The sequence below is a fragment of the Schistocerca nitens genome, chromosome 4 (assembly GCF_023898315.1).
Source record: "Schistocerca nitens isolate TAMUIC-IGC-003100 chromosome 4, iqSchNite1.1, whole genome shotgun sequence".
In the NCBI taxonomy this organism is placed as follows: Eukaryota; Metazoa; Arthropoda; class Insecta; order Orthoptera; family Acrididae; genus Schistocerca; species Schistocerca nitens.
This window is the reverse complement of record NC_064617.1, coordinates 615574991-615602295: the sequence shown is the minus strand read 5'-3', so window position 1 is coordinate 615602295 and position 27305 is coordinate 615574991. Positions and strand designations below refer to the sequence as shown.

General features: G+C 41.1%; 1 protein-coding gene across 1 annotated transcript in view; it reads left to right on the top strand.

Moving 5' to 3' along the window:
- The window catches only part of LOC126251307 (intermembrane lipid transfer protein VPS13D), a 520493-nt gene that overhangs the window by 241450 nt on the left and 251738 nt on the right, over nt 1–27305 (top strand). Inside the window, 3 exon segments of the mRNA XM_049951633.1 lie at nt 3380–3546; nt 15040–15235; nt 20645–20744. Coding sequence (XP_049807590.1) covers nt 3380–3546; nt 15040–15235; nt 20645–20744 — 463 coding nt within the window.

Sequence of the window (27305 nt, the reverse complement as noted above, 5' to 3'; positions counted from 1 at the left end):
CATCCTTCATGAAATCCTCCCCACTCCACCAAGAGTGTCTTTCCGCCATCCACCTAACCTTCGTAACCTCTTGGTTCATCCCTATGAAATTCCCAAACCACCTTCCCTACCCTCTGGCTCCTACCCTTGTAACCGCCCCCGGTGTAGAACCTGTCCCATGCACCCTCCCACCACCATCTACTCCAGTCCTGTAACCCGGAAGGTGTACACAATCAAAGGCAGAGCCACGTGTGAAAGCACCCACTGATCTGCCTACACTGTGAAGCTTTCTATGTGGGAATGACCAGGAACAAACTGTCCATTCGCATGAATGAACACAGGCAAACAGTGTTTGCGTTGGAACCAGAGAAACAGAGTAACTGAAGCAACATTTTCTACCTACTCTGTGTCAGAATGTAGGTACATTCAAATGTTTTATGTTAGTTGAAGACAATTATCAGAGCAAGAAGTACATTGATTGCATGAACACGTGTTTCAGACCAGCTAGACCTGTTTATTGCACATCATATCCAAAAGATGCGACACATCCATCCAATATACTCCATTACAGTTCTTTCATGGGTATTTCCTACATTGCCAGGGCTATATGTGGAAACAGTCATGTCCAGTACCAACTCTGCTGTAACATTCATGCAGCCTTTTGTGCAGACATGACCACCAATTAGCTGTCCATCTGAATGAATACTAACTGCCAAACTGTGGCCAAGAACAAAGTTGACCACCTAGTGGCAGAATATGCTGCTGATCACAGTATGCTCAACCTGAATGATTGTTGCATTACAACCTGTGCCATCTGAATCATTCCTCCCAATAACAGATTTTCTGAATTATGTAGATGGCTATCATATTTACAACACATCCTTCAATCTTATAATTCTCTTGGCCTCAATCTCCACTTGCCCCTGTCTCATATTCACCTCCATCCCTGTCTTAATTCTGCTTATGACTTAAACCCATTAATCTACGGTCACATTTTCCTCTCCTTAATCTCCCTCTTTCATTGTTGCATCCCACTCCACTCTTCTGAGCCCACTCCTTTGATTTATTGTGTGCCGCATAAAACTTCACCTGTCTGTACCAGGATGATATCAGCAGTGTTGAATTGCCTGCAGTACGTCTTGTTCCCTCTTTGCTACTTTCTCCCAGCTGTCCACCACACTTTCCCTCCAGACCATCATTCCCTGCCACGTCTCACTGCTCCTCTCATCCACTTCACCCCTTACAACCTCTCACCCCAGTGTGGGGGCAGGACCAAGACAAAGTAGCTGTGTATGAGTGTTTTATAATAATTAGCTCTGAAGCAGGACATTGTCTGAAAGCTCAGCAACATTTCAACTCCAGTTTATATGTCTCTTCACCACTGTTTTCCTTAACTGCACAGTGAGTATAGTGGTTGTATTTACTCATTCCATTACACACAGAGGTTACAAAAGTCATGGGATAGTGATATGCACATCTACAGAAGGTGGTAGTATTGAATAACGAGGTATAAAAGGGCAGAGCATTGGAAGAGCTGTCGTTTGTACTCAGGTGATTCATGTGAAAAGGTTTCTGATGTAATTATGGCCTCATGGTGGGAATTAACAGACTTTGAATGTAGAACAGTAGTTAAAGCTAGAAGCATGGAACATTCTGTTTTGGAAATTGTTAGGGAATTCAACACTTGCGATCCGCAGTATCTGGAATGTGCTGCTAATACCAAATTTCAGGCATTACCTCTCACAACAAACAATGCATTGTTGACGGCCTTCGCTTAACAACCAAGAGCAACGGCGTTTGCATAGAGTTGTCAGTGCAAACACACAAGTAATACAGTGTGAAATAACTGTAGAAATCAATGTGAAATGTGCAGCAAAGATATCAGTTAGGACAGTGCAGTGAAAGTTGTTGTTAATGCGCTGGGCCAGCAGAAACCTGATGCAAATGCCTTTTCTGACATCACATCATGTGCAGTGCCTCTCCTGGGCTAGTGACCATATCGGTTGGACCCTAGATGACTGGAAAAATGTGACCTGGTTGGATCAGTCCTAATTTCAGTTGTTAAGAGCTAATGGTAGGATTTGAGTGTGATGCAGGTCTCATAAAGCGCTGGACCCCAGTTGTCAACAAGGCAATGTGCTATCTGATGGTGGCTTCATAATGGCATGGGCTGTGTTTATGTACTGGTCCTCTGATCCAAATGAACAATTGACTGGAAATGGCTGTGTTCTGCTACTTGGGGACCATATGCAGCCATTCGTGAACTTCATGTTCCCCAACAACAATGCAATTTTTATGGGTGACAGTGTGCTATGTTACGGGCCCAAAATTGTTCACAATTGGTTTGAAGATCAATCTGGACAATTCAAGCAAATGTTTTAGCCGTCCAGATCACCAGACATGAATCCCATCAAACATTCATGGGACATAATCGAGAGATCAGTTTGTTCGCAAAATCATTCACCAGCAACACTTTCATAATAATGGATGGCTATAGAGGCAGCATGGCTCAGTGTTTCTGCATTAGACTCTAGTGACTTGTTGAGTACATGACACATCGAGTTGCTGCACTACGCCAGGCAAAAGGAGGTGCGACACATTATTAGGAAATATGTAATTTTTTTTGTCACGTCAGTGTATGCCAGCAGAGTGTCAGAGAGAAATACTTGTAGTTTTTACTGAGCCAGGTAATCTCACATTTTACAAAAAAAAAAAAACAATAATACACTTATGACATGGAAACCTTTCCCTGTGGATACATTGTTGTAAGAAATTTTGGGAGATTTGCTAGATGTCAGTAACATGCTGCAACAATATTTTGGCGCAGAGGCTTAAGATCATCTTTGGTTGTATACTGGTGGTGGGATACTGAACTGTGTAAGACCCAGCTGACACATGTGTGGTATGCTTATGAGTCATTGCACATAAGTTACTTGAAGGGATGGACTTTTGATGCAAATTCTTTAGGCATACTTTCTGATTTCATTCCATAAAAACACAAAAGAACATCAGATAGGTCAAGTACAAAGTTTCCCCATTGATAGGATTCCTCATAGTGTCCAGCTGGAAACCACTGTCCGAATTGAAGTCCTCAGATAATCATATTTCCACTGTTTCCTTAATTATGGGATCCCAAATGTTCATAGTATGGGTGCCAATTTTTGTTGTAACACACATACTGCTCACAGAGAAAGTAATTTGTCTCATATGTTTCTTCAAACCATATGCATGTGTTTTATGCACGTCATGTTGTTGTACAGAAATAAATTAAATTCCCAGTATAACTTTGTAAGCCTGTTGACATTAAGCACTTTGTGTATGTAATTGCATTTTCTTGCATCTGATTGAATAGTAGTTGTTAAGTGAACAATTTTATGATCATTTTATTCTTTCATTGCAGTACCGGACATGAGTGTTAATGGAAAATTATCAGCAGTACATGCTGCAGTAGATTTGGCTCAGTACAAATTGATTCGTGGTCTTCTCACTTACAATATTGGAGAAAATGTAGAGGACCTTCTGGTTTATTACTCAAGCAGTCCTGATGCATCAAGATCATATTCCCTGGTAAAAACAAATTCTTAATAGAGTAATGAAATATTTAATGCTAATTATCTCATGTAAAATGTCAGAATCTAAATAGAAAATAATTATTTACACATTTCTAACAATTGTTATGAAGATATATGTCAGGTTTATAGTGAACTTTTATTGATAAATGTCTTGAGAAATAACATATAAATTGTCAAATAAAATAGGTATTTTCCAAGAAATAAGTGTTACTAGTGGCATGGTATTCCAAGTGCTGTGATGGCAAGACTTTCAACAAGTTTAGGGGAGGGGAGGGGGGGGGGGGGCAGGTTGACATGTGAGAGCATGTTGTGAATCATGATATGAAATTAACAGTGGAAAAACAAGAAATGTGACAAAGAACTGTGAAAAATAATTAGATTAAAGCCGACGCTGATACAGACATTTACACTGTTGCCTTTAATTGGAATGATATGAGCCTTGCATATATTTTAGTGGGTAGTCTTAATGCTGTTGCTTTGTGGAAATCCCAAGGTTATCATCTAAAGGAGAGTAAGACAAAACCTGGCAAAATCCAAATTAGTTCCATCCTAATGAAAGATAACTGAGTATTTTAATCCGTCCAGTGACAGCCATTTTGGCATAATATTATCATTCAGACAACTTTTTGTGTACTCTATAGCAACCAAACTATTGGAATGACACTGCTGTAGTGTTCCAGCTTTTCATTGGTGATTATGATAATTTACTGTAAAAATTTTTGGTATTGAGGTGTGCTGATAATAGCTTATTTATCTTTGAGTTAAAGAGCTCTTCTGCTTTTATATTTAAATTAAAACTTAAGCATGCTTGACATTAAGCAATTGTTTGGGCAGATACTCCAGTCTACGTTGGTCAAGTCATCACTGTAGTATAGAACAGAAGTTCATTGTCTCATAATATACAATTTCAAGCCATTGACTTAATGTACTGGAAATTCATCAAAACACAGAAACTAGTTTACAATTTTCCTTATAATTTCAGTAATATACAGTACTGAATAATTAATTAAGTAAGCAATTAATAATTTTTCTTCAAAAGTAACAAACTTCTAAAAATTAACAGCCCTAAATACTTGCTCTCTCCTGCTCAAAATTTCAGGTTGTCATTTATGAATTCTTCTATTGAATAGTAAACTTCCTGCATTAGCTACTCATATAAGGATTTTTTCAGTGTTTCTAAATTTATGTTGAGCAATTCTCCTCTTTTCACTTTGCTATTAATTTTCATAACCATATAATGTGGAGTTCGAGCATAAAGTTTTAAACGGTGGGTGGGCAACGTAAAATTATTTTCATTTCTGGTATTGAAAATGATTTGCTATAAATAAATCAGGGTTACTGTGTACAAAGATAATCAGTTCATGTATGTATAGTGAGGGAGCACTTAATATACTTAAATTTTTTAGAAGTAGTTGACGTGATTTTCTTTGCCCCACATTGTTTTCTGAAGTTTTAGTATTTGACACATATTTGATTATTTTAGGACACTCCTCAGAGACATTCACTGGACTGATGTTTACAGTGCTCATGGTATGAATGAAAAATATAACACTTTTGCTAATAAAGTGCTTACCTTATTTGAACACTGTTTTCCCCCAAAACTTACAAAGGTTAGAGCAAAGTCTACTCCAGGAATAGGGGTATCTCGTAAAACAAAAAGCAAACTGTATCTGTCAATCAGAAACAGTTCTGATGTTGATGCTATAGCACATTACAAGAAATCCTGCAAAATATTAAAGACTGTAATATGGACATCAAAGCAAATATATTACAAGGAAAAGATAGTCATATCAGATTACAAAATAAAGACAATATGGGATGTAGTGAAAGAGGAGACCAGTAGAACCAGACATGAAGAGGAACAAATAGCATTAAGAGTAAATGATACGTTGGTGACAGATGTGTATAGTGTTGTAGAACTTTTTAACAAACATTTTATAACTGTTACTGAAAAGATGGGGTTGTCAGGTTTGGTAGAGGCTGCTATGGAATACCTCAGACCAGACATTTCAAGTAACTTCCATAATATGAATTTGACCCTCACTACCCCAGCAGAAATAATGTCCATCATAAAATCTTTAAAATCAAAAACATCTAGTGGGTATGATGAAATATCAACAATGTTAAATAAAGAATGTGATTCTGAGCTAAGTAACATATTAATCTATCTGTGTAACCAGTTGTTTATCAGTGGAATATTTCCTGAATGGTTTAAATATGCTGAAGTTAAGCCACTGTTTAAGAAGGGAGATAAAGAAATAGCATCAAATTTCCGTCCAATTTCACTGTTGCCAGCATTCTCAAAAATTTTAGAAAAAGTCATGTACAATCAGCTTTATAACCATCTTATCTCAAATAACATACTATCAGTCACAGTTTGGATTTTTAAAGGGTTCTGATATTGACAAGGCTATCTACACTTACAGTGAAAATGTGCTTCATTCATTAGACAAAAAAATTGCAGGCAACTGGTATATTTTGTGATCTGTCAAAGGCATTTGACTGTGTAAATCACAATATCCTTTTAAATAAATTAGAATATTATAGTGTAACAGGAAGTGCTGCAAAATGGTTCAAATCTTATATCTCTGGCAGGAAACAAAGGGTCTTATTAGGAAAGAGACATGTATCAGGCTATCAGGCATCATCCAACTGGGAACTAATTACATGTGGGGTCCCACAAGGTTTCATTTTGGGGCCCTTACTTTTTCTTGTGTGTATCAATGACCTTTCATCAGTAACACTACCAGATGCCAAGTTCATTTTGTTTGCCGATGATACAAACATTGCAACAAATAGCAGATCAAGTGTAGTCTTAGAAAGATCAGCTAATAAAATATTTGTGGACTTTAATCACTGGTTCCAAGTGTTGGTATGTTGATAGAGACACAAACAAACACAAACACACACACAAAATTCAAGCTTTCGCAACCCACGGTTGCTTCATCAGGAAAGAGGGAAGGAGAGGGAAAGACGAAAGGATGTGGGTTTTAAGGGAGAGGGTAAGGAGTCATTCCAATCCCGGGAGCGGAAAGACTTACCTTGGGGGAAAAAGGACGGGTATACACTCGCGCACACACACACACACACATCCATCCACACATATACAGACACAAGCAGACATATTTAAAGACAAAGAGTTTGGGCAGAGATGTCAGTCGAGGCGGAAGTGCAGAGGCAAAGATGTTGTTGAATGACAGGTGAGGTATGAGTGGCGGCAACTTGAAATTAGCGGAGATTGAAACGAAAGCACTGGCACGTCGATAGACACACAAACATACACACAAAATTCTAGCTTTCGCAACCAACAGTTGCTTCGTCAGGAAAGAGGGAAGGGAGGGAAAGACGAAAGGATGTGGGTTTTAAGGGAGAGGGTAAGGAGTCATTCCAATCCCAGGAGCGGAAAGACTTACCTTAGGGGGAAAAAAGGACAGGTATACACTTGCGCGCACACACACACACACACACACACACACATCCGCACATACACAGACACAGGCAGACATTTGTAAAGGCAAAGAGTTTGGGCAGAGATGTCAGTCGAGGCGGAAGTGCAGAGGCAAAGATGTTGTCTGCTTGTGTCTGTGTATGTGCGGATGGATATATATCTGTGTGTGTGTGTGTGTGTGTGTGTGTGTGTGTGTGTGTGTGTGTGTGTGTACCTGTCCTCTCGTGCAAACCCAACTCACACACACATGACTGCAGTTTCTGGCAGATGAAGACACACTGTGAGCAGCACCACCAGTGCACAATGCGAGTGGCAACTGGTTGGGGATGAGGAGGAGGCTGGGGCAGGGAGGGGGAAGGATAGTAGGTAGGGGTGGGGGACAGTGAAGTGCTGCTGGGAAGTGCACAGAGCAAGGTGGAGAGAGGGTCGGCAGCTAGGTGCAGTTGGAAGATTAGACGGAGGGTGGAGAGGGGGGATGGGGTAGCAGAAAAGGAGAGAAGTAAAAAGAGGAGTGCAATTTGGAATGACAGCTGTATAGTGCTAGAATGGGAACAGGCTGGATGGGTGAGGACAGTGATTAATGGAGGATGCTAGAATGGGAACAGGCTGGATGGGTGAGGACAGTGATTAATGGAGGATGAGGCCAGGAGGGTTATGGGGACATAGGATATATTGTAGGGAGAGTTCCCACCTGTGCAGTTCAGAAAATCTGGTGTTGTTGGGAAGGATTCACATGGCACAGGCTGTGAAGCAGTCATTGAAATGAAGGACGTTATGTTGGGCAGCCTACTCAGCAACAAGGTGGTCCACTTGTTTCTTGGCCACAGTTTGTTGTTGGCCATTTATGCAGACAGACAGCTTGTTGGTTGTCATGCCCACTGTGCTGCATTCTATGTGGGCATGACAACCAACAAGCTTTAAAATAAATTTAAAAGCTTAAGAGCCCTTTAACTCAAAGATACATAAGATGTAATTAGCACATCCCATTACCAAAAATTGTCACAGTCTATTATCATAATCATAATTGGAAATCTGGGACACTACGGCAGTGTCATTCCAATATTTTGGTTGCTAAAGGGTCCATTAAAATTTGTCTGAATAGTAATATTTTGCCACAATGGCTGTCTCGGGAAAGGTTAAAATATTCAGTTATCCTCCATTAGGATGGAAACTAATTTGGATTTTGCCAGGTTTTGTCTTACTCTCCTTTAGTTTAGATGATACCCTTGCATTTCCACAAAGCAGCAGCATAAGATTATTCACAAAAATGTATGTAAGTTTATCTCAGGAAAGTGCTGTTACTCAAACGCAGTTCCAGTGTCTGTGGCTATACCTTATAGACCTCCGGAAGGCTCATATCATTCCAGTTAAGAATAGCAAGGAGACTGTTTTCTTCTTCATTGTTTCTGTTGGCATTTTAAGCACTTTGGTAATTTATTACCAAGCATTTTATTTTTGGTTAAGTACTTCATGTTGTGTATCCCTAGGGTGCCACAAGCACCTGTGGGATCTGTACTCTTCTATCAACAGAAGTACGCTATCATACACGCACTCCATCACCACAGATTCACTTTCATTAAATAACAAAAAATAATTTGCGCACAAAAAGCAGCATACTGCAGCCAAGTGAGTGTGCTCTGTTTAACCCACTGAAGTTAGTGCCAAAGTGGAGAGGACACATACTTCCTTCGATGGTTTGCTCTAAAACCGACAACCAGTGGATCATAAGTGAACACCTGAGAATGTGACCCTTGCATGACGAACCATGAAGTGCCTAGCATTGACACCAGTGAGAATTCTCATTTGCTGTTGTGTGTTCACTTGTGTTTGCTTTGGTGGAAAGGGGGGCTTTGGAGAAATTGCAGCAAGGAATGGGGAGGGACATTATGTGCACTCAGTGTATGTGCCTTTGGGCCTCATTCAACATATTCAAAAGGTTGTTTCAGGAGCCATTGAGAGAACAGTGTGCAGCCAACTGCAGATTGTGACACATACTGTCACTGGGTCTCAGAGATCATACTTGGATCATTCCCTTCAAGATAACAGAAGGGCTGAGAACATTAGCGGTGCTCATGGATATTCAGTGAAACTCACAAGTTGCAGAATTGTTGCTACAACTAAGCATGGGGCTCCTGGTTCTGAGTCTAATGGAAAGATTGAACCAGAGATAGCGAAAGTTATGTGACAAGCTAGAGAGCAACTACTTGGACATTTATCATAGGACTGAGAACTGCAGGGTCCCACTGAATCGGTCAAGTGTATACTACACATCAGAAGCTGCTATCCACATAGCTGGCTATCCACATAGCTGGCAATGTGTAAACCCTTCAGTGACTACCGTAGTAGAATATTATTGAAGGAATGTCTACAAAACAAAAAGAAATTGTGGTCATATGTAAAGACTGTTAGTGGCACCAGGGTTTGCATTCAAAGCCTCACCATTACCTTTGCAACTGAAATTGAGGGTAGCAAAGCAAAAGAAGAATTGCTGAACTTCATGTTCAAATGTCCATGGGTATTTACCCAATTTAATTCTTGCATCAGTGTAAAGACAAGTGATATAGTTGTTGAGAAATAACTGCAGTAGTTATAATTGAATAAAGCTGTAGTTACCTATTGAATTCTGATCAGATTCTGTACTGAATTTGAACTGAGTTTGCACCTTTTTTACCCATAATTTATTGAGATACCTTGAACAGAAAACCATGCCCAGTAGTTGGAAGAAAGCACAGCTCATACCTTTGTATGAGAAGGATACTAGATGTGTTCCACAAAACTACCATCCAATATCCTTGACATCGATTTATTGTATAACAGTCTGAGCTCAAACATTATGAGTAGGCACCTACAAAATTCACAATCAGTATAAATGCGAATATAAATGTGAATTCTGCCCCAAATTGTGAATATGCCAAATAATTGCAATTTCATAGTGACTTGTATCCAACGTATGAGTGGTCAAGTAAGTGGTCCCGACAGTCGGGATACCTGTTACCTTGGAATAAGGCTGGGCATCTCGGACATATTCTGAGTCGTAGTCACCTTTGTGCTCATACGGCAAAGACTACCAAATCCACCGGTTAGTCCCTCAGCCGTTAGGGGTAAAACCCAATGGGACTCGGGGCAAGTAAGGCTAGCAACCTGCTTCCCTGGTACTTTAAATATGATGCTGGCAACAACCAGAGCAAAATGCCTCGGACCTTTGGAGGTGACGGAGTCCCACCTCTAACTGACAAACCAGGGACTCCTAAGATATGACTTGGCAAACAAATGGTAATGAGATGGGGAGCTATTAATATCAATGGGGGCTACTCTGGGAAGAAGGTAGAGCTGGCAGAGGCTGCAAGTAAGATGGGGCTGGACGTTTTAGCTGTTAGTGACATTCGGGTAAGGGGTGAGAAAGAAGAGGAAGTGGGAGAATACAAGGTCTACCTGTTAGGAGTCAAAGCAGGAATAGCACAATGGGGTGTAGTGCTTTACATCAGGAAAGAAATGGAACCCAGCGTAGTTGCAATAAGGTATGTAAACGAACAACTGATGTGGATAGATTTGACAGTGTCTAGCAAGAAAATTAGGATTGTGTCAGTATATTCACATTGTGAAGGGACAGATCAAGATAAGATGGATAGTTTTTATGAGGTACTCAGTGATGTAGTTGTTAGAGTAAAGGACAAGGACAGTGTTCTGCTCATGGGTGATTTTAACGCCAGGATTGGAAATCGAACAGAAGGGTATGAAAAGGTTATGGGTAAATTTGGAGAGGATATGGAGGCCAACAGGAACGGGAAACAACTCTTAGAATTCAGGGGGTTCTTTGATGACACTGATCATTATTTAATCTGCAGTGAAATTGGGATTGTGAGGCCGAAAGTGCAGGAGGTCAGGTCCGTATGTAGGAGGATAAGAGTGGAGAAACTTCAGGATAAGGAAATCAAGCACAACTACATAACAGCGATCTCAGAAAGGTACCAGTTAGTTGAATATGTAGTCAATTACAGTCATTGGAAAAGGAATGGACAAGGTACAAGGACACAGTACTAGAAGTGGCTAAAGCATGTCTTGGAACAATAGTGTGTAAAAGTAGGATGAAGCAAACAGCTTGGTGGAATGACACAGTCAAGGCAGCCTGTAAAAGGAAAAAGAAGGCGTATCAAAAATGGCTACATACTAGAACTCAGGTAGACAGAGAAAGTTATGTCGAAGAAAGAAACAAAGCCAAACAGATAATTGCAGGATCCAAGAAGAAATCTTGGGAAGACTTGGAAACAGGTTGGAGACTATGGGTCAAGCTGCTGGAAAACCATTCTGGAGTGTAATTAGCAGTCTTCGATAGGGAGGTAAGAAGGAAATGACAAGTATTTTGGACAGGTCAGGAAAACTGCTGGTGAATCCTGTGGATGCCTTGGGCAGATGGAGGGAATATTTTGAAGAGTTGCTCAATGTAGGTGAAAATGCGATCAGTAATGTTTCAGATTTCGAGGTAGAATGGGATAGGAATGATGATGGAAATAGGATCACATTTGAGGAAGTGGAGAAAATGGTCAATAGATTGCAGTGCAATAAAGCAGCTGGGATGAAATTAAGTCGGAACTCATCAAATACAGTGGAATGTCAGGTCTTAAATGGCTACACAGGATAATTGAAATGGCCTGGGAGTCGGGATAGGTTCCATCAGACTGGACAAAAGCAGTAATCACACCAATCTTTAAACATGGAAGCAGAAAAGATTGTAACAACTACAGAGGTATCTCTTTAATCAGCGTTGTGGGTAAAATCTTCTCAGGTATTGTTGAAAGGAAAGTGCGAGTATTAGTTGAGGACCAATTGTATGAAAATCAGTGTGGGTTTAGGCCTCTTAGAGGTTGTCAGCACCAGATCTTTAGCTTACGGCAAATAATGGAGAAGTGCTATGAGTGGAACAGGGAATTGTATCTATGCTTTATAGATCTAGAAAAGGCATATGACTGGGTTCCTAGGAGGAAGTTATTGTCTGTTCTACGAGATTATGGAATAGGAGGCAAACTTTTGCAAGCAATTAAAGGTCTTTACTTGGATAGTCAGGCAGCAGTTAGAGTTGACGGTAAATTGAGTTCATGGTTCAGAGTAGTTTCAGGGGTAAGACAAGGCTGCAACCTGTCTCCACTGTTGTTCATATTATTTATGGATCATATGTTGAAAACAATAGACTGCCGGGGTCAGATTAAGATATGTGAACACAAAATAAGCAGTCTTGCATATGCGGATGACTTAGTTGTGATGGCAGATTCGATTGAAAGTTTGCAAAGTAATATTTCAGAGCTAGATCAGAAATGTAAAGACTATGGTATGAAGATTAGCATTTCCAAAACGAAAGTAATGTCAGTGGGAAAGGAATATAAACGGATTGAGTGCCAAATAGGAGGAACAAAGTTAGAACAGGTGGACGGTTTCAAGTACTTAGGATGCATATTCTCACAGGATGGCAACATAGTGAAAGAACTGGAAGCGAGGTGTAGCAAAGCTAATGCAGTGAGCGCTCAGCTACGATCTACTCTCTTCTGCAAGAAGGAAGTCAGTACCAAGACTAAGTTATCTGTGCACCGTTCAATCTTTCGACCAACTTTGTTGTATGGGAGTGAAAGCTGGGTGAACTCAGGTTACCTTATCAACAAGGTTGAGGTTACGGATATGAAAGTAGCTAGGATGATTGCAGGTACTAGTAGATGGGAACAATGGCAGGAGGGTGTCCACAATGAGGAAATCAAAGAAAAACTGGGAATGAACTCTATAGATGTAGTCAGGGCGAACAGGCTTAGATGGTGGGGTCATGTTACACGCATGGGAGAAGCAAGGTTACCCAAGAGACTCATGGGTTCAGCAGTAGAGGGTAGGAGGAGTCGGGGCAGACCAAGGAGAAGGTACCTGGATTCGGTTAAGAATGATTTTGAAGTAATAAGTTTAACATCAGAAGAGGCACCAATGTTAGCACTGAATAGGGGATCATGGAGGAATTTTATAAGGGGGGCTATGCTCCAGACTGAATGCTGAAAGGCAAAATCAGTCTTAAATGATGATAATGATGATGATGATAATGATGATGATTGTATCCAGATGAACTATCAAAGGACATTTGAAATAGCTTTATTTTCTGCATTTAAATATGGAAAATTTAACCAGTTTTTGGTTACTGCTATTGCCCAATTTGGCAATAGAATGTACGTAAGAACATGTTTGCAAAATAAAGAGCACACCTAGGAATGAATGCAACAGTACGTCAGTGCGCATAAGCTATGCTCCGGTGCAACGCATAAGCTATGCTCCGGTGCAACAAGACTGAGTAGGTTGAACAGCCCTTCTAAGATACACACTGTGTAAGGCAGTTTACGACTCTGCCATGTGACCTAGCATCTTAGAACAATGAAATATGTACATTTGTTTGCTATGTTGTTTGTTTGGTATTATATGGACACTGTAACATGGCAGTTTCAGGCAGCAGGTGTTTTGATCTAAAGTGGTTTAAGGCATCGGTAGAGGTTGAGCCTGAACTGCCTCATTTATGATGCTACCAACCTTAGCAAGCAATGACACAGGAGCCATTATCAAATACTAATTTCGACAAAAATAGTTGCTACATTTTCAGGTCTCTGGTAGTGAAGCACGTATCTTGAACAGAATCACTTGCTCCCTGACAACTAGCATGGATTCCAAAAACACCAGTCAAATGAAGCTCATGGTGTCCTGAAAGCCATGGATGAAGCAGTCAATTAAATGCTTTATTTCTCAGTTTCTGAAAAGCATTTGACTAAGCACCACATCTATACTTATTAGGGGAAGTTTTATTGTGTGGGATATTAAGCGAAATTTGTAACTGGATCTAGGATTTCTTGGTAGGGAGTACACAAAATGATAACTTGGATGGAGAACCATTGAGAGGTACAGAAGTAACTAAGGTGTGCCCCATGGGAGTGTGTTGGGACCTTTGCTGTTCATGTTGTTAATTAACTGCCTTGCAGTCAGTATTAATAGTAACCTCAGCATCTTCAAATCTGATGCAGTAATATGTTATGAGGTACTATTTGAAAAAAAGCCGATAAAATGTTCATTCTGATCTTAATAAAATTTCAAAATGGTGTATAAATTGGGAACATGCTTTAAATGGTTATAAATGTAAAATTGTGCACTGTATGAAACAAAAAAGCATACTATCGTATGACTATAATATCAATAAGTCACAACTGGAATCTGTGAACTCAAATAGTTCACAAATAGTTGACTGTAACAGTTTGTTAGGTAATGAAATGGAACAGTAGCACTGGCGCAGTCATAGGAAAATGCAGAAACAGACTTCCTTTCATAGGAAAAATACTAGCAAAACACAATCAGTTTACAAAGGAGACTTCTTACAAAACACTCATGCCACTTGCCCTAGAATATTGCAGAAATGTGTGATCTGTTACCAGACTGCATCTTTTCTGAACTGTTGGAGATTGTGGTCATTGTGTGTGTGTGTGTGTGTGTGTGTGTGTGTGTGTGTGTGTGTGTGCGCGCGCCTTTTTCTGAAGAAGACTTTTGCTGAAATCTAATCTGTAAGTATTTTCGCTGTGCCTGTCTGCAAGTTACTATATCATCTTTATGGCAAATATATATAATTTCTTTATTCTTGACTCCTTCATACAGTAACACAGTAAATTATGTGCAGAACTATTGGCACAACAACCCTAACAGTCCAACAATGTTACAAACAATGCTGTAATCAGTTTGCATCTTATATAAAATTTTCGTTTGCTCTCCTCAAATTTGATTTGAGCTGTACAGATTTTGATTCATCATTTCAGTTTGTATACATATAGTATTATATTCTCAGTAATGTAATGGGGTTTTATAGGATCACTCCCTAGCTTTCTTTGTTACACAACACACAATGTGTGCTGTTTTAAAGTAATGTTCTGACTGAAAGGATATTCTAAGTAACTTTCTAAGACAAAAAAACAAAATAATGCAAATGCCACCTACAGATGAAATGTGAAGTCAGAAAATTGAAAAATGTCCTTTTTTTTAAAGGAAGGAGACAGAACTCTGCTTTCTATTCTGTTGGAGCTGGAGAATGTAACTCTTCAACTGCAAAGGCAACAGGGCATTCCTTTAGCCGGAATAAATTTCATTAAGTCTAGATTACTGCTGGAACTGATGAATGATGGCTCACAAGACATTGACCTTGCATCTCAGGAGATACTGCTTATTGACACACGTTTCCAAGGTAAGATTGGTGACCTTAATTCTTATATATTGTCTTTTTGAAGTGTTTTAAACTACTTTGTCACACTGAGGATAGCTAGTTCTAAGTTACCAATGTTGACAGTTGTCGTTGATGTGAATTCTGGAGTATTTATTTCACCTTCTTTTGTGAAAGAATTTTGGAAAATCATATTTAGTAATTCTGCAGTTGTGGCGCTGTCATAAATAACATCGACATTGTTATTGTGCAGTGAAGGTATTGATTGTGTCTTGCCACTGGTGTACGTCACATATGACCAAAATGTTTTTCAGTTTTCTGCCAAATTTCAGGACAGAGTTTCATTGTGGAAACTACTAAAAGCATCTCACATTGAAGTTTGCACTAAATTTTCAGCTTTTGTAAAACTTCACCAGTCTTGAGGCTTTTGCGTTCTTTTAAATTTGGATCCCCCTTGGATAGCTTCCGGCAATGCCTCATCTTTACAGACGCCCGTAATCTCATCAGGAGATTTTAGTAGTATGCTTCTCTGATGATCTGCCCCCCTTACAGGCATAAGCTGACAATCTGTTAGCATCGCACCATGGCAGTCTCCAAACATTCGGCATCGTCATGCCTGATAGTAGTTGGGCCTTTACTGGTACTGGTAGTGGTGAATGCATGTTTCCACTGCTTGCTTTGCTCCTTTGTCAAGAGGTCATAGTACATAATATGAGCTGCTGTCCAAAATTTTTGGAACTGGTGCTGCCATCTGTCAAAAACCTTACCTTTGGTCTAATGGTCACCATCACCCTCGCAGTAATTCCCATCCGCATGTACACACTGGTCCCAGCACTTCTGCCACTGGTGGTTAGACACTGGACTCGCATTCGGGAGGACGACGGTTCAATCCCGCGTCTGGACATCCTGATTTAGGTTTTCCGTGATTTCCCTAAATCACTCCAGGCAAATGCCGGGATGGTTCCTTTCAAAGGGCACGGCCGACTTCCTTCCCTGTCCTTCCCTAATCCGATGAGACCGATGACCTCGCTGTCTGGTCTCCTTCCCCAACACAACCAACCAACTTCTGCCACTGGTCAAACATTTTCTGGAAGTCGTGTTCTTTGAGGGTGTTTATCAATGCCAGAAATGCTTCTTGAATCCTCTCTAGAGTGTCAAACCGACGGCCTTTCAACTTGAGTTTCAGTTTTGGAATAGCATGAACCTGCAAGGTGCCAAATCTGCCATGTATGGTGGGTGGGGTACAACCGCCATGTTGTTTTTTGCCAGAAAGGTCTTGGTGAGCTAGGACATGTGACAGAGCGCATTGTTGTGATGCAGCAGCCAGTTCCCTTGACGCCAAAGTTTGGGCCGTCCTTGCCACATGTTTTCACGAAGCCATTGCAAAACGTCACAGTAGTACGTGGAATTCACTGTTTGGTTGGGTGGGACGAATTCTTTGCGCACAATTCCTTTGGCATCATAGAAAACAATTATCGTGCTGTTCACTTTGCTCTTCACCTGTCTCACTTTTTTGGGTCTTGGAGAGCCCGGGCTCTTCCACTGGGAGAATTGTTGCTTTGTCTCTGGGTCATAACCGTAAATCCAACTCTCATCACCAGTGATAACTTGTGACAAGAAGGTTGGATCATCAGGTGCAGTCTGATGAAGGTCCGTGCACACTTCAACATGCTGTGCCTTCTGATTGACAGTCAAGATCCTTGGCACAAATTTTGCAGTGACATGATGCATGCCCAATTTATCAGTCAACATTCATTGACATGTCCCATAACCAATACCCACTTCATCCGCAAGGTCTTGAATGGTTCGACGTCGGTCCGCACGAACCAGTTGTTGAAGTTTGGCAACTATGTCTGGCATTGTGTGGCTAATGGGCCTTCCAGTGTGAGCATCATCATCGACATCTGTATGGCTGGCCCTGAACCGAGCATGCCACTCAAACAAATGCGTACGGCTTGTGCTCTGTCCCCCAAACACTTGCTGAATCATTGCAAGGGTTTCCGTAGCACTTTTCCTGAGATTTGCACAGAATTTGATAGACACGCACTGTTCTGTTTGCAGATCCATCGTAAAATCGCCACACACCAAACATGGAGTACTACTGAAATCACTGTGGACACGCAACATGTCCTCCCAGCTGAATGCCACTCCGAACTCTGACTCATCAGATATGTAGCTCTTGCCACCTAGCGGTGTAAAGATCTACTACTCTTACTTTCCAGATGGCAGCACCAGTCCTGAAAAATTTGGATTCCACCTCGTAAATACAGCTCTTATGTCTGGTAATTTAACACAGAGTGAGGTGGTGCAATGGTTACACACTGGAATCGACAAGATCGCCGTTTAACAATCAGAGCAGTGCCTGAGTTAACAGGAGTTGACAAGGAAAGTGTCGAACAAGTTTACCGATTTTTTCAATGTTTGCATCAGTTTTTGCTGACAATGGTCTGCCAGTGCGAGTGTCATCACTGGTGTCTTCGCGGCCATCTTTAAATCGTTTAAACCACTCAAACACTTGTGTTCATGATAAACAATCATCACCGTACACTTGTTGTAACATTACAAACGTTTCACTTGCAGATTTTCCTAGTTTGAAACAAAATTTGATGTTAACACGCTGTTCTTTCTGTACACTCAACATTTTCCGACGCACAGACAAAACGTCAACTACTTAAAACAGACGCCACGGGCAGACTGAGTGCAGGAGGCAGATGAAACTCGAGCAGTAGGTGGAGCGAGAGTCACGTGACAGGCCACGCGACTTTCAGCCTTATTGCATTCGTTTTATTGTTTAACCAGTACTAGTCCGGTTTTTTTCTAGCCACACCTCGTATACACCCATGATCATAAATTAAGGATAATTGCAGAATGTGGTGCCACACAACGTGGCACTACACAAAACTGGTGCTAATAACATAGGCATATAGGGAACACTCACAACACAGATCTACAAGTCCACGGTATTGATGATAAGTTAAGAAAACCGTCCCGAAACACGTGCTACAAAACGCCACTGTTTCCTGTGCATGTACCCTGACATCAATATGGGATATGATCACCATGCACACGTACACAGGCCGCACAATGGGTTGGCATACTCTGGTGGTCGAGCAGCTACTGGGTTATAGCCTCCCATTCTTGCACCAGTGCCTGTCGGAGCTCCTGAAGTGTCAAAGGGGTTTGAAGACATGCAGCGATATGTTGGCTGAGAGCATCCCAGACATGCTGAATGAGGTTTTGGGTCTGGAGAACAGACAGGCCTCTCCATTCGCCTGATATCTTATGTTTCAAGGTACTCATCCACGATGGCAGCTCGTTGGGGTCGTGTGTTGTCATCCATCAGGAGCTAGGTGGGACCCACTGCACCCCTGAAGAGGTGGGTATACTGGTGCAAAATGATGTCCCGATATACCTGACCTGTTACAGTTTCTCTGTCAAAGACATGCGGAGGTGTACATGCACCAGTCATAATCCCACTCCACATGATCAAACCACAACCTCCATACAGGTCCCTTTCAAGGACATTAAGGGGTTGGCATCTGATTCCTGGTTCATGCCAGATGAAAACCTGGTGAGAGTCACTGTTCAGACTATACCTGGACTCATCCGTGAACATAACCTGGGACCACTGTTCCAATGACCATGTACTGTGTTCTTGACACCAGGCTTTACAGGCTCTCCTGTGACCAGGGGTCAGTAGAATTCACCTTGCAGGTCTCTGGGCGAATAAACCATGTCTTTTCAGTCATCTGTAGACTGTGTGACTGGAGACAACTGTTCCAGTGGCTACGGTAAGGTCCTGAGCAAGGCTACCTGCAGTACTCCATGGCCGTCTGTGGCCACTGGTGGTGATATATCAGTCTTCTTGTGGTGTTGTACACTGTGGACGTCCCATACTGTAGTACCTGGACATGTTTCCTGTCTGCTGGAATTGTTGCCATAATCATGAGATCACACTTTGTGGGACACGGAGGGCCCGTGCTACGACCTGCTGTGTGTGACCAGCCTCCAGTCGCCCTAGTAAATAACATCATCAATATGTGTTATTTGAGCCATTTTCAGCACACAGTCACCTTTAGCAAGTCTGGAAATGTCTGCACACTTAGTCACTGCACCGTACTCTGACATGCACCACACACCTCTTCGTATGTGGACTGCTGCCAGTGCCACCATGCGACGACCGCAGGTCAGATGCACCGCATGGTCATACCCCGAGGTGATTCAAACCTGAAAACTGCCCATCAGAGCATTGTTTCACCATGTATTAGCATTATCCTTAATTTATGAGCATGAGTGTATTACTCGTCCATGACATTGCATGTTCTTCATGATTGTGAAGGTATAGCTCAGGATTTTCCCCTTAGTGGAAGATAAGACCCTAAAGAATTTGTCAAATCTTTCAGGCTGTTGAGAGCTGAATTATGGTACCATTGATAAATGTCATTTGCAATGATTTTAGTTTTTATATCGGAAACACATGTATGAAGAGAATAACACTGAATAAACTATATATCCAGGTAGTTCGTGAGTGTTTCACATCTTACAGAAGAATCATGTTATCCAATTAAAATGAATGAACATATGTTTATCTTTCAAGAAAAATCTGAAACAAATGGAATAACAATGAGGGTACCATACCAACACGTGAAATTGAAGCGTGTCAGAAGTGCAATCCTTAAAAATCACCCAGACTTTCACTATATTATACCCTGTAAGTGTACTTTACAGATTTGCGATGTTTCAGCATGACTTCATGTATGTTAAATGAAACATACCCAACAGCAAAGAAGCTTCAATTAATCAGCTTCCAAAATAGGAACAACTGGACAAAGCTAGCATATGTGTAATTTTTAAAACAGAATTGAAACTAAAGTTTTGATTAAAAAATAATTTTTTCATTGGGAAAATGCAAGGAAACAGGAAAAATAAAGTGTTTACTGGGAAGACAGTCACTCCAACCCATGGATTATTAGAGTTTGGAGGTACAGGAATGATTCAGAAGTAACAGTCAACTGATAAACTAAAATACAAATTAAGTTAATCACGTAGCCGTTGTGTAATGTTGGTAACCATTGTGGCTTTTCTTACGAAACTCAGACTGATCTTCATTGCTATGTTGCCTTTTGTTGACTTTTATGCTGATACTGGGGCGATCTCTGAGGCTCCCACTTTCATAATATCTATAGCTGTTGGTCCAGGTGTGATGTCCACCTATTTCTTCTAAGCAGAACCTTCTGCTATTTTTATTTGAATGTATTTTTATTTTGTAGTAAATTCTTGTTCTCTTTTTGTTGAAACAGTGTTAAATATATTTAAAAAAATCTTGCATACCAAAGTAATCAGCAGTTGTTCATAATGAAAGTTAGCAAATCTTTTTTTTTCCCCCTATCTTATTCTAATAACTGAGTTGATATTTAAATTTTATAATTACAGCTGAACCAGTGAACAAGAGATCTAATGTGTTCACCAACATTCTTCAACCTATGAAAACTGCTCATGCCGAGAAAGAAGTACAAGCTGAAGTTCATCATAGGTGAGGGAGTGCAAGAATTTTCCTTTTTGGTGTTAAATATGAGGGTCATCCAGTAAATAAGTTTCCTTGTTTTAATTTCTCTCCAAAATAAACTGTGCCTGTGACAACTGAGGGCTGGTGAGTCGGACTGGTATGTAGAAACAATCCTCACAGCAGCTTACGATGCATACCACAGTATCCTGCCGGTTGCTGCCAGTTGGCATGGAGTTGTCACTGCAAAGTGTCCCACTTGTGAGATGCACTCCATCATCATCCCCCCCCCCCCCCCTCCTGCAGCAAAACAACTATTCACTGTTGATATCAATCAGGGGTTAATCTTTTTCTGTGGGGAAGGCTGAGCATTCAGACGGGGATGACAAAATGTCAGAGCTTGAAACTTGGCAAGAGAGATCCATATTAAAAGACGAAGGTTGCTCATTCGGCAGGTAAAATTGTCGCAACCACGTTTTGGGACTGTCAAAAGATGTTACTCATTCACCCCCTGCCTTACAACATATAACCGAGCGAGGTGGCACTGTGGCTAGCACACTGGACTCGCATTCAGGAGGACGACGGTTCAATGGTTCAATCCTGCTTCCAGCCATCCTGATTTAGGTTTCCCATGATTTCCCTAAATCGCTCCAAGAAAATGCCAGGATGGTTCCTTTAAAAGGGAGTGGCCGATTTCCTTCCCCGTCCTTCCCTAATCCAATGAGACCGATGACCTCGCTGTCTGGTCTCCTTCCCAAAAAACAACCCAACCCTTACAACATCACAGTGAATGCAGAGAGGTACTGTAATGTCTTGAGGAATCTGCAAACTGTCATCAAAAGAAAGCATCCTGGACTTTGAGAGACAAAGTTCTCTTCCTTCAAAACAATGCTTAGCCTGATGCAGCTCGAATGACCCAGGTGGAGCTCAGAACATTCAATTGCAAAATGTTCCCTCATCCTCACCAGATCTTGTCCACAGGTGATTTTCACCTGTTCACCCAACTGAAAGGTCATCTTATAGGTAAAAACTTCAACACTGATAATGAAGTCACATCGACAGTGAACAGCTGTTTATGAGCACAGGACCCATCCTGCTACATCACTGGTTTGGAGAAACTTGTCACATTACCAAAAATGCATGGAAAACATCGTGACCATCTAAAAAAGTAACACAAGCATTATACAATGTCCGTAAAATTATTTCAATATAATAGTGTGTGTGTGTGTGTGTGTGTGTGTGTGTGTTTAAATGGAAGATAGTTGTTTAATTTTGTCTGTTATTATAAGTACTGGTTTTGGTTTCACATCATCATCATCATCACAGTATCTTTTTACATCAGGACGAAGCATGAAATAACTATAAATACATAAAGTCCAATCAGTTATACAGGGTGTTACAAAAAGGTACGGCCAAACTTTCAGGAAACATTCCTCATACACAAAGAAAGAAAATATGTTATGTGGACATGTGTCTGGAAACGCTTACTTTCCATGTTAGAGCTCATTTTATTACTTATCTTCAAATCACATTAATCATGAAATGGAAACACACAGCAACATAACGTACCAGCGTGACTTCAAACACTTTGTCAAAGGAAATGTTCAAAATGTCTTCCGTTAGCGAGGATACATGCATCCACCCTTCGTCGCATGGAATCCCTGATGCAGCCTTGGAGAATGGCGTATTTTATCACAGCCGTCCACAATACGAGCACGAAGAGTCTCTACATTTGGTACCGGGGTAACGTAGACAAGAGCTTTCAAATGCCCCCATAAATGAAAGTCAAGAGGGTCGAGGTCAGGAGAGTGTGGAAGCCATGGAATTGGTCCGCCTCTACCAATCCATCGGTCACCGAATCTGTTGTTGAGAAGCGTATGAACACTTCGACTGAAATGTGCAGGAGCTCCATCGTGCATGACCCACATGTTGTGTCATACTTGTAAAGGCACATGTTCTAGCAGCACAGGTAGAGTATCCCGTATGAAATCATGATAACGTGCTCCTTTGAGCGTAGGTGGAAGAACATGGGGCCCAATCAAGACATCACCAACAATGCCTGCCCAAACGTTCACAGAAAATCAGTGTTGATGACATGATTGCACAATTGCATGCGGATTCTCGTCAGCCCACACATGTTGATTGTGAAAATTTACAATTTGATCACATTGGAATGAAGCCTCATCCGTAAAGAGAACATCTGCACTGAAATGAGGATTGACACATTGTTGGATGAACCATTCACAGAAGTGTACCCGTGGAGGCCAATCAGCTGCTGATAGTGCCTGCACACGCTGTACATGGTACGGAAACAACTGGTTCTCCCGCAGCACTCTCCATACAATGATATGGTCAATGTTACCTTGTACAGCAGCAACTTCTCTGACGCTGACATTAGGGTTATTGTCAACTGCAAGAAGAATTACCTCATCCATTGCAGGTGTCCTCGTCGTTCTAGGTCTTCCTCAGTCGCAAGTCATAGGCTGGAATGTTCCGTGCTCCCTAAGATGCCGATTAATTGCTTCGAACGTCTTCCTGTCGGGACACCTTTGTTCTGGAAATTTGTCTCGATACAAACATACCGCGCCACGGCTATTGCCCCATGCTAATCCATACATCAAATAGGCATCTGCCAACTCCGCATTTGTAAACATTGCACTGACTGCAAAACCACGTTCGTGATGAACACTAACCTGTTGACGCTATGTACTGATGTGCTTGATGCTTGTACTGTAGAGCAATGAGTCGCATGTCAACACAAGCACCGAAGTCAACATTACCTTCCTTCAATTGGGCCAACTGGCGGTGAATCGAGGAAGTACAGTACATACTGACAAAACTAAAATGAGCTCTAACATGGAAATTAAGCGTTTCCGGACACATGTCCACATAACATCTTTTCTTTGTTTGTGTGTGAGGAATGTTTCCTGAAAGTTTGGCCGTACCTTTTTGTAACACCCTGTATATAGGTGGTATAAATTCATACTTGCGAAAGGTAAAAATTAATCACATGTCATAGCATATCATATCAATATGACAATCCATATAATTACTGCCTCATTGGACTACAGAATCAAATGGATATACCTTGCCCAAGACGTGGTGTGTCCAATTTGAAATCACTGCAGATAAATGAAAACATATCGAGGAGTTATTTATAATATTATTATTGTTATTATTAAGTAGGCTTAGGCTGTAACAAATTAGCCTTAGAAGTGAATATTGGCAGAACTGTTACACAATATCATATATAGAACACAGGTATATTAAATTACCATGATACAAGTTAAACTCCATGATGCACTTTGAACTATTGAAATGAAAGAGAATATGACTCTAACAATCAGAAAGAAATGTTCACAATAGCAGTAGACATTCCTACACATAAATTGTGTCTGAGTATCCTGTACATATGAATTCCCTTGAAGACTACACCAATCAGATCAAGACAACCTCACTGGTATTCCTCTTGCTAAAAATAATACAGTACATGTGCCACATCTTGTTATGCTGAAACCTTTGCATCTAATTTATAGCTGGATTAGCAATCCTCCCCAGCTTTGCACAGGTAGCACAAAGTCTCTACAGTTTGATGACTTGTGTGGCATAATGGCAGTTGTATTTATGGATAACTGCATAGATTTATGATTAAAGTTGAGAGAACAACATCAGGTAAATGAGTATCATCATCTTAAAACAATTTAAGCAGCATGTGCCAGAAAAGCTTATAACGTTCTCTGGATGACATCAAGAGACAATGTGGTGCTGGGGTGCAATACTCACACGTCTCTCAATTCAACGGTGTGTGTAGCCGATCCTCTTCTCTGGTTAATCCACTTGTCGATCTCCTGAAAGCTTCTTCTCCAAAGATATGGTGCTGCTTAAGTGAATTTACTAACTACTTCTCTATTCTTGAAATAATTTGTGTACTTATAGAATACTTTTCAGATTAATCACAATATATTTTCAATGTTCATCAACAATAACTTCGCCAAGCTAACTCATTCTTTGAACATTAGAATCATTTGCACTTCTTCAAAATAGCTTACATGTGTCTCGCTTCGATCATAACCAAGACATAGAGTAATTTGAGAATCTCTAGTCTCAAACAAGTCCATTTCATGAGTGTCCTTAGGAAACTACTTTCATTTGTACGCTAGTCTTTTTACAATCATCACAGAAATTAAAGAGCACAGAATACTACATAAACTTTTCTTTTTCTTCTTTGCCCGTACATGAAACTCTGTGGACCATTCAGCAAGTACTTGTCTGCTGCTGTTCGTGCCGTCATGTCCATCTTTTTCCTCGTGGCTGTTCATTTTGACCTGCACATACAGATATGGGCAGTCGGCTGATTCGTTTCTCCTACTCATATCTAAAATATCAGGTGTTCGAAATGGTGGAAGGCCGAGTGATTCTAGAATTTCCTCCGAAATTCTCGAAGCACTACATATTCCCCCCCCCCCCCCCCCCCTTAAATCGAACACACGATATTTTATAAAATCATTACGTAAACTTATATCACATACAATTCTAACAGTATACATTCTAACACAGCTCTTTGTACTTACTTAGAGTAAACTTTAACTACCTTTTCCTTCATTCTACTCTTACACTAAGTTGACATTAAACTCGAATATTTAATGGTACTCTGATAAGTTTTCCTAATATTTAGGGTTCATTAAAACTCTGTCTCAATTTCCAATTGTAAACTTCAGGTGTCACAGACCCTTAATTATGGTTGCTCTTTACACTACCATTCTGTACTGTTTTTCGTTTTCTTTCTTTAGTACTTATCCATTTCATTATTTACAGTTTCTTGTAGTCTGGAGGAACGCTGGGCAAATAAAAGTGTTCTTTCAGACACTCTTAAACATACAACCTGACACTACCAGTAGAATAGAGAATTCAAACTTACCAGAATAATTTGTGGAAAAAGTGTGATTTTTGTCACAATACTGCCTTTATCCGTTTAGGCACAGTACCTATACCTTAGCTACAGGTTGACTCTGTGAATGCTCTTCCTCCCTCCGTTTTGGTAGGTACGCCCCTTTTAACTTCCTAATCTCTGGTACAGGTCAATCCCCTTCTTGGCGCCCCTGTCCGCACAGTGTAGGTGAGCCTCTCTTGGGTCTGCCTATCTGCCCTTTTCATCCAATAAATACTGGGTGCGTCTTCCTTCCCCTTCCTGAGGGGCTTCATAGTTCATTGCCCCAGTATACGTCTATATGTACACCATTATTAAATATTATCTGGTAAAATTAAAAACTATTTCACACTTCATACTCACTCTTTAATACCTCACTTCATATCCTAGAGACCTCCTTTAAGCAACAACTTCTACGCTTCCAGTGTACATCATGCCTACATCCATTATTCAACATATTTTATGCTTTCTTGGGTTATAAGAGTCCCACTATCCTACATGTCGTCAGACTTTTTGATAGACTGACCCTCCTTAATAATTTCTCCTCTGGCCTATGTCCTCTTTCTTTACTCACGTATCCTCTGATGCATACTTGATGTAGCATTATTCTAGCTTTTCTATACTTCTGTACATATGTGATATGGGGTCATTATTAGTCCGCTAGTCCCCTCTCTCTCTCTCTCTACCGAGCGGGAGGACGACGGTTCAATCCCGCGTCCGGCCATCCTGATTTAGGTTTTCCGTGATTTCCCTAAATCGCTCCAGGCAAATGCCGGGATGGTTCCTTTCAAAGGGCACGGCCGACTTCCTTCCCCGTCCTTCCCTAATCCGATGAGACCGATGACCTCGCTGTCTGGTCTCCTTCCCCAAACAACCAACCAACCATCTACCGAGCGAGGTGGCGCAGTGGTTAGACACTGGACTCGCATTCGGGAGGACGACGGTTCAATCCCGCGTCTGGCCATCCTGATTTAGGTTTTCCGTGATTTCCCTAAATCGCTCCAGGCAAATGCCGGGATGGTTCCTTTGAAAGGGCACGGCCGACTTCCTTCCCCGTCCTTCCCTAATCCGATGAGACCGATGACCTCGCTGTCTGGTCTCCTTCCCCGAAACAACCAACCAACCATCTCTCTCTCTCTTACCAAACGGGAAAGCGCTGGTAGATAGACACAATAAAAAACACACAAACACACACACAAATATCAAGATTTCGCAACCCACGGTTGCTTCATCAGGAAAGAGGGAAGGAGAGGGAAAGACGAAAGGATGTGGGTTTTAAGGGAGAGAGTAAGGAGTCATTCCAATCCCGGGAGCGGAAAGACCTACATTAGGGGGGAAAAGGGACAGGTATAAACTCGCGCGCACACACACACACACATCCATCTCCACATATGTGTACGGATGGATATGTGTGTGTGTGTGTGTGTGTGTGTGTGTGTGTGTGTGTGTGTGTGTGTGGGCGCGCGCAAGTGTATACCTGTCCCTTTTTCCCCCTAAGGTAGGTCTTTCCGCTCCCGGGATTGGAATGACTCCTTACCCTCTCCCTTAAAACCCACATCCTTTCGTCCTTCCCTCTCCTTCCCTGTTTCCTGGTGAAGCAACTGTGGGTTGCGAAAGCTTGAATTTTGTGTGTGTGTTTGTGTTTGTTATTGTCTCCATCAACG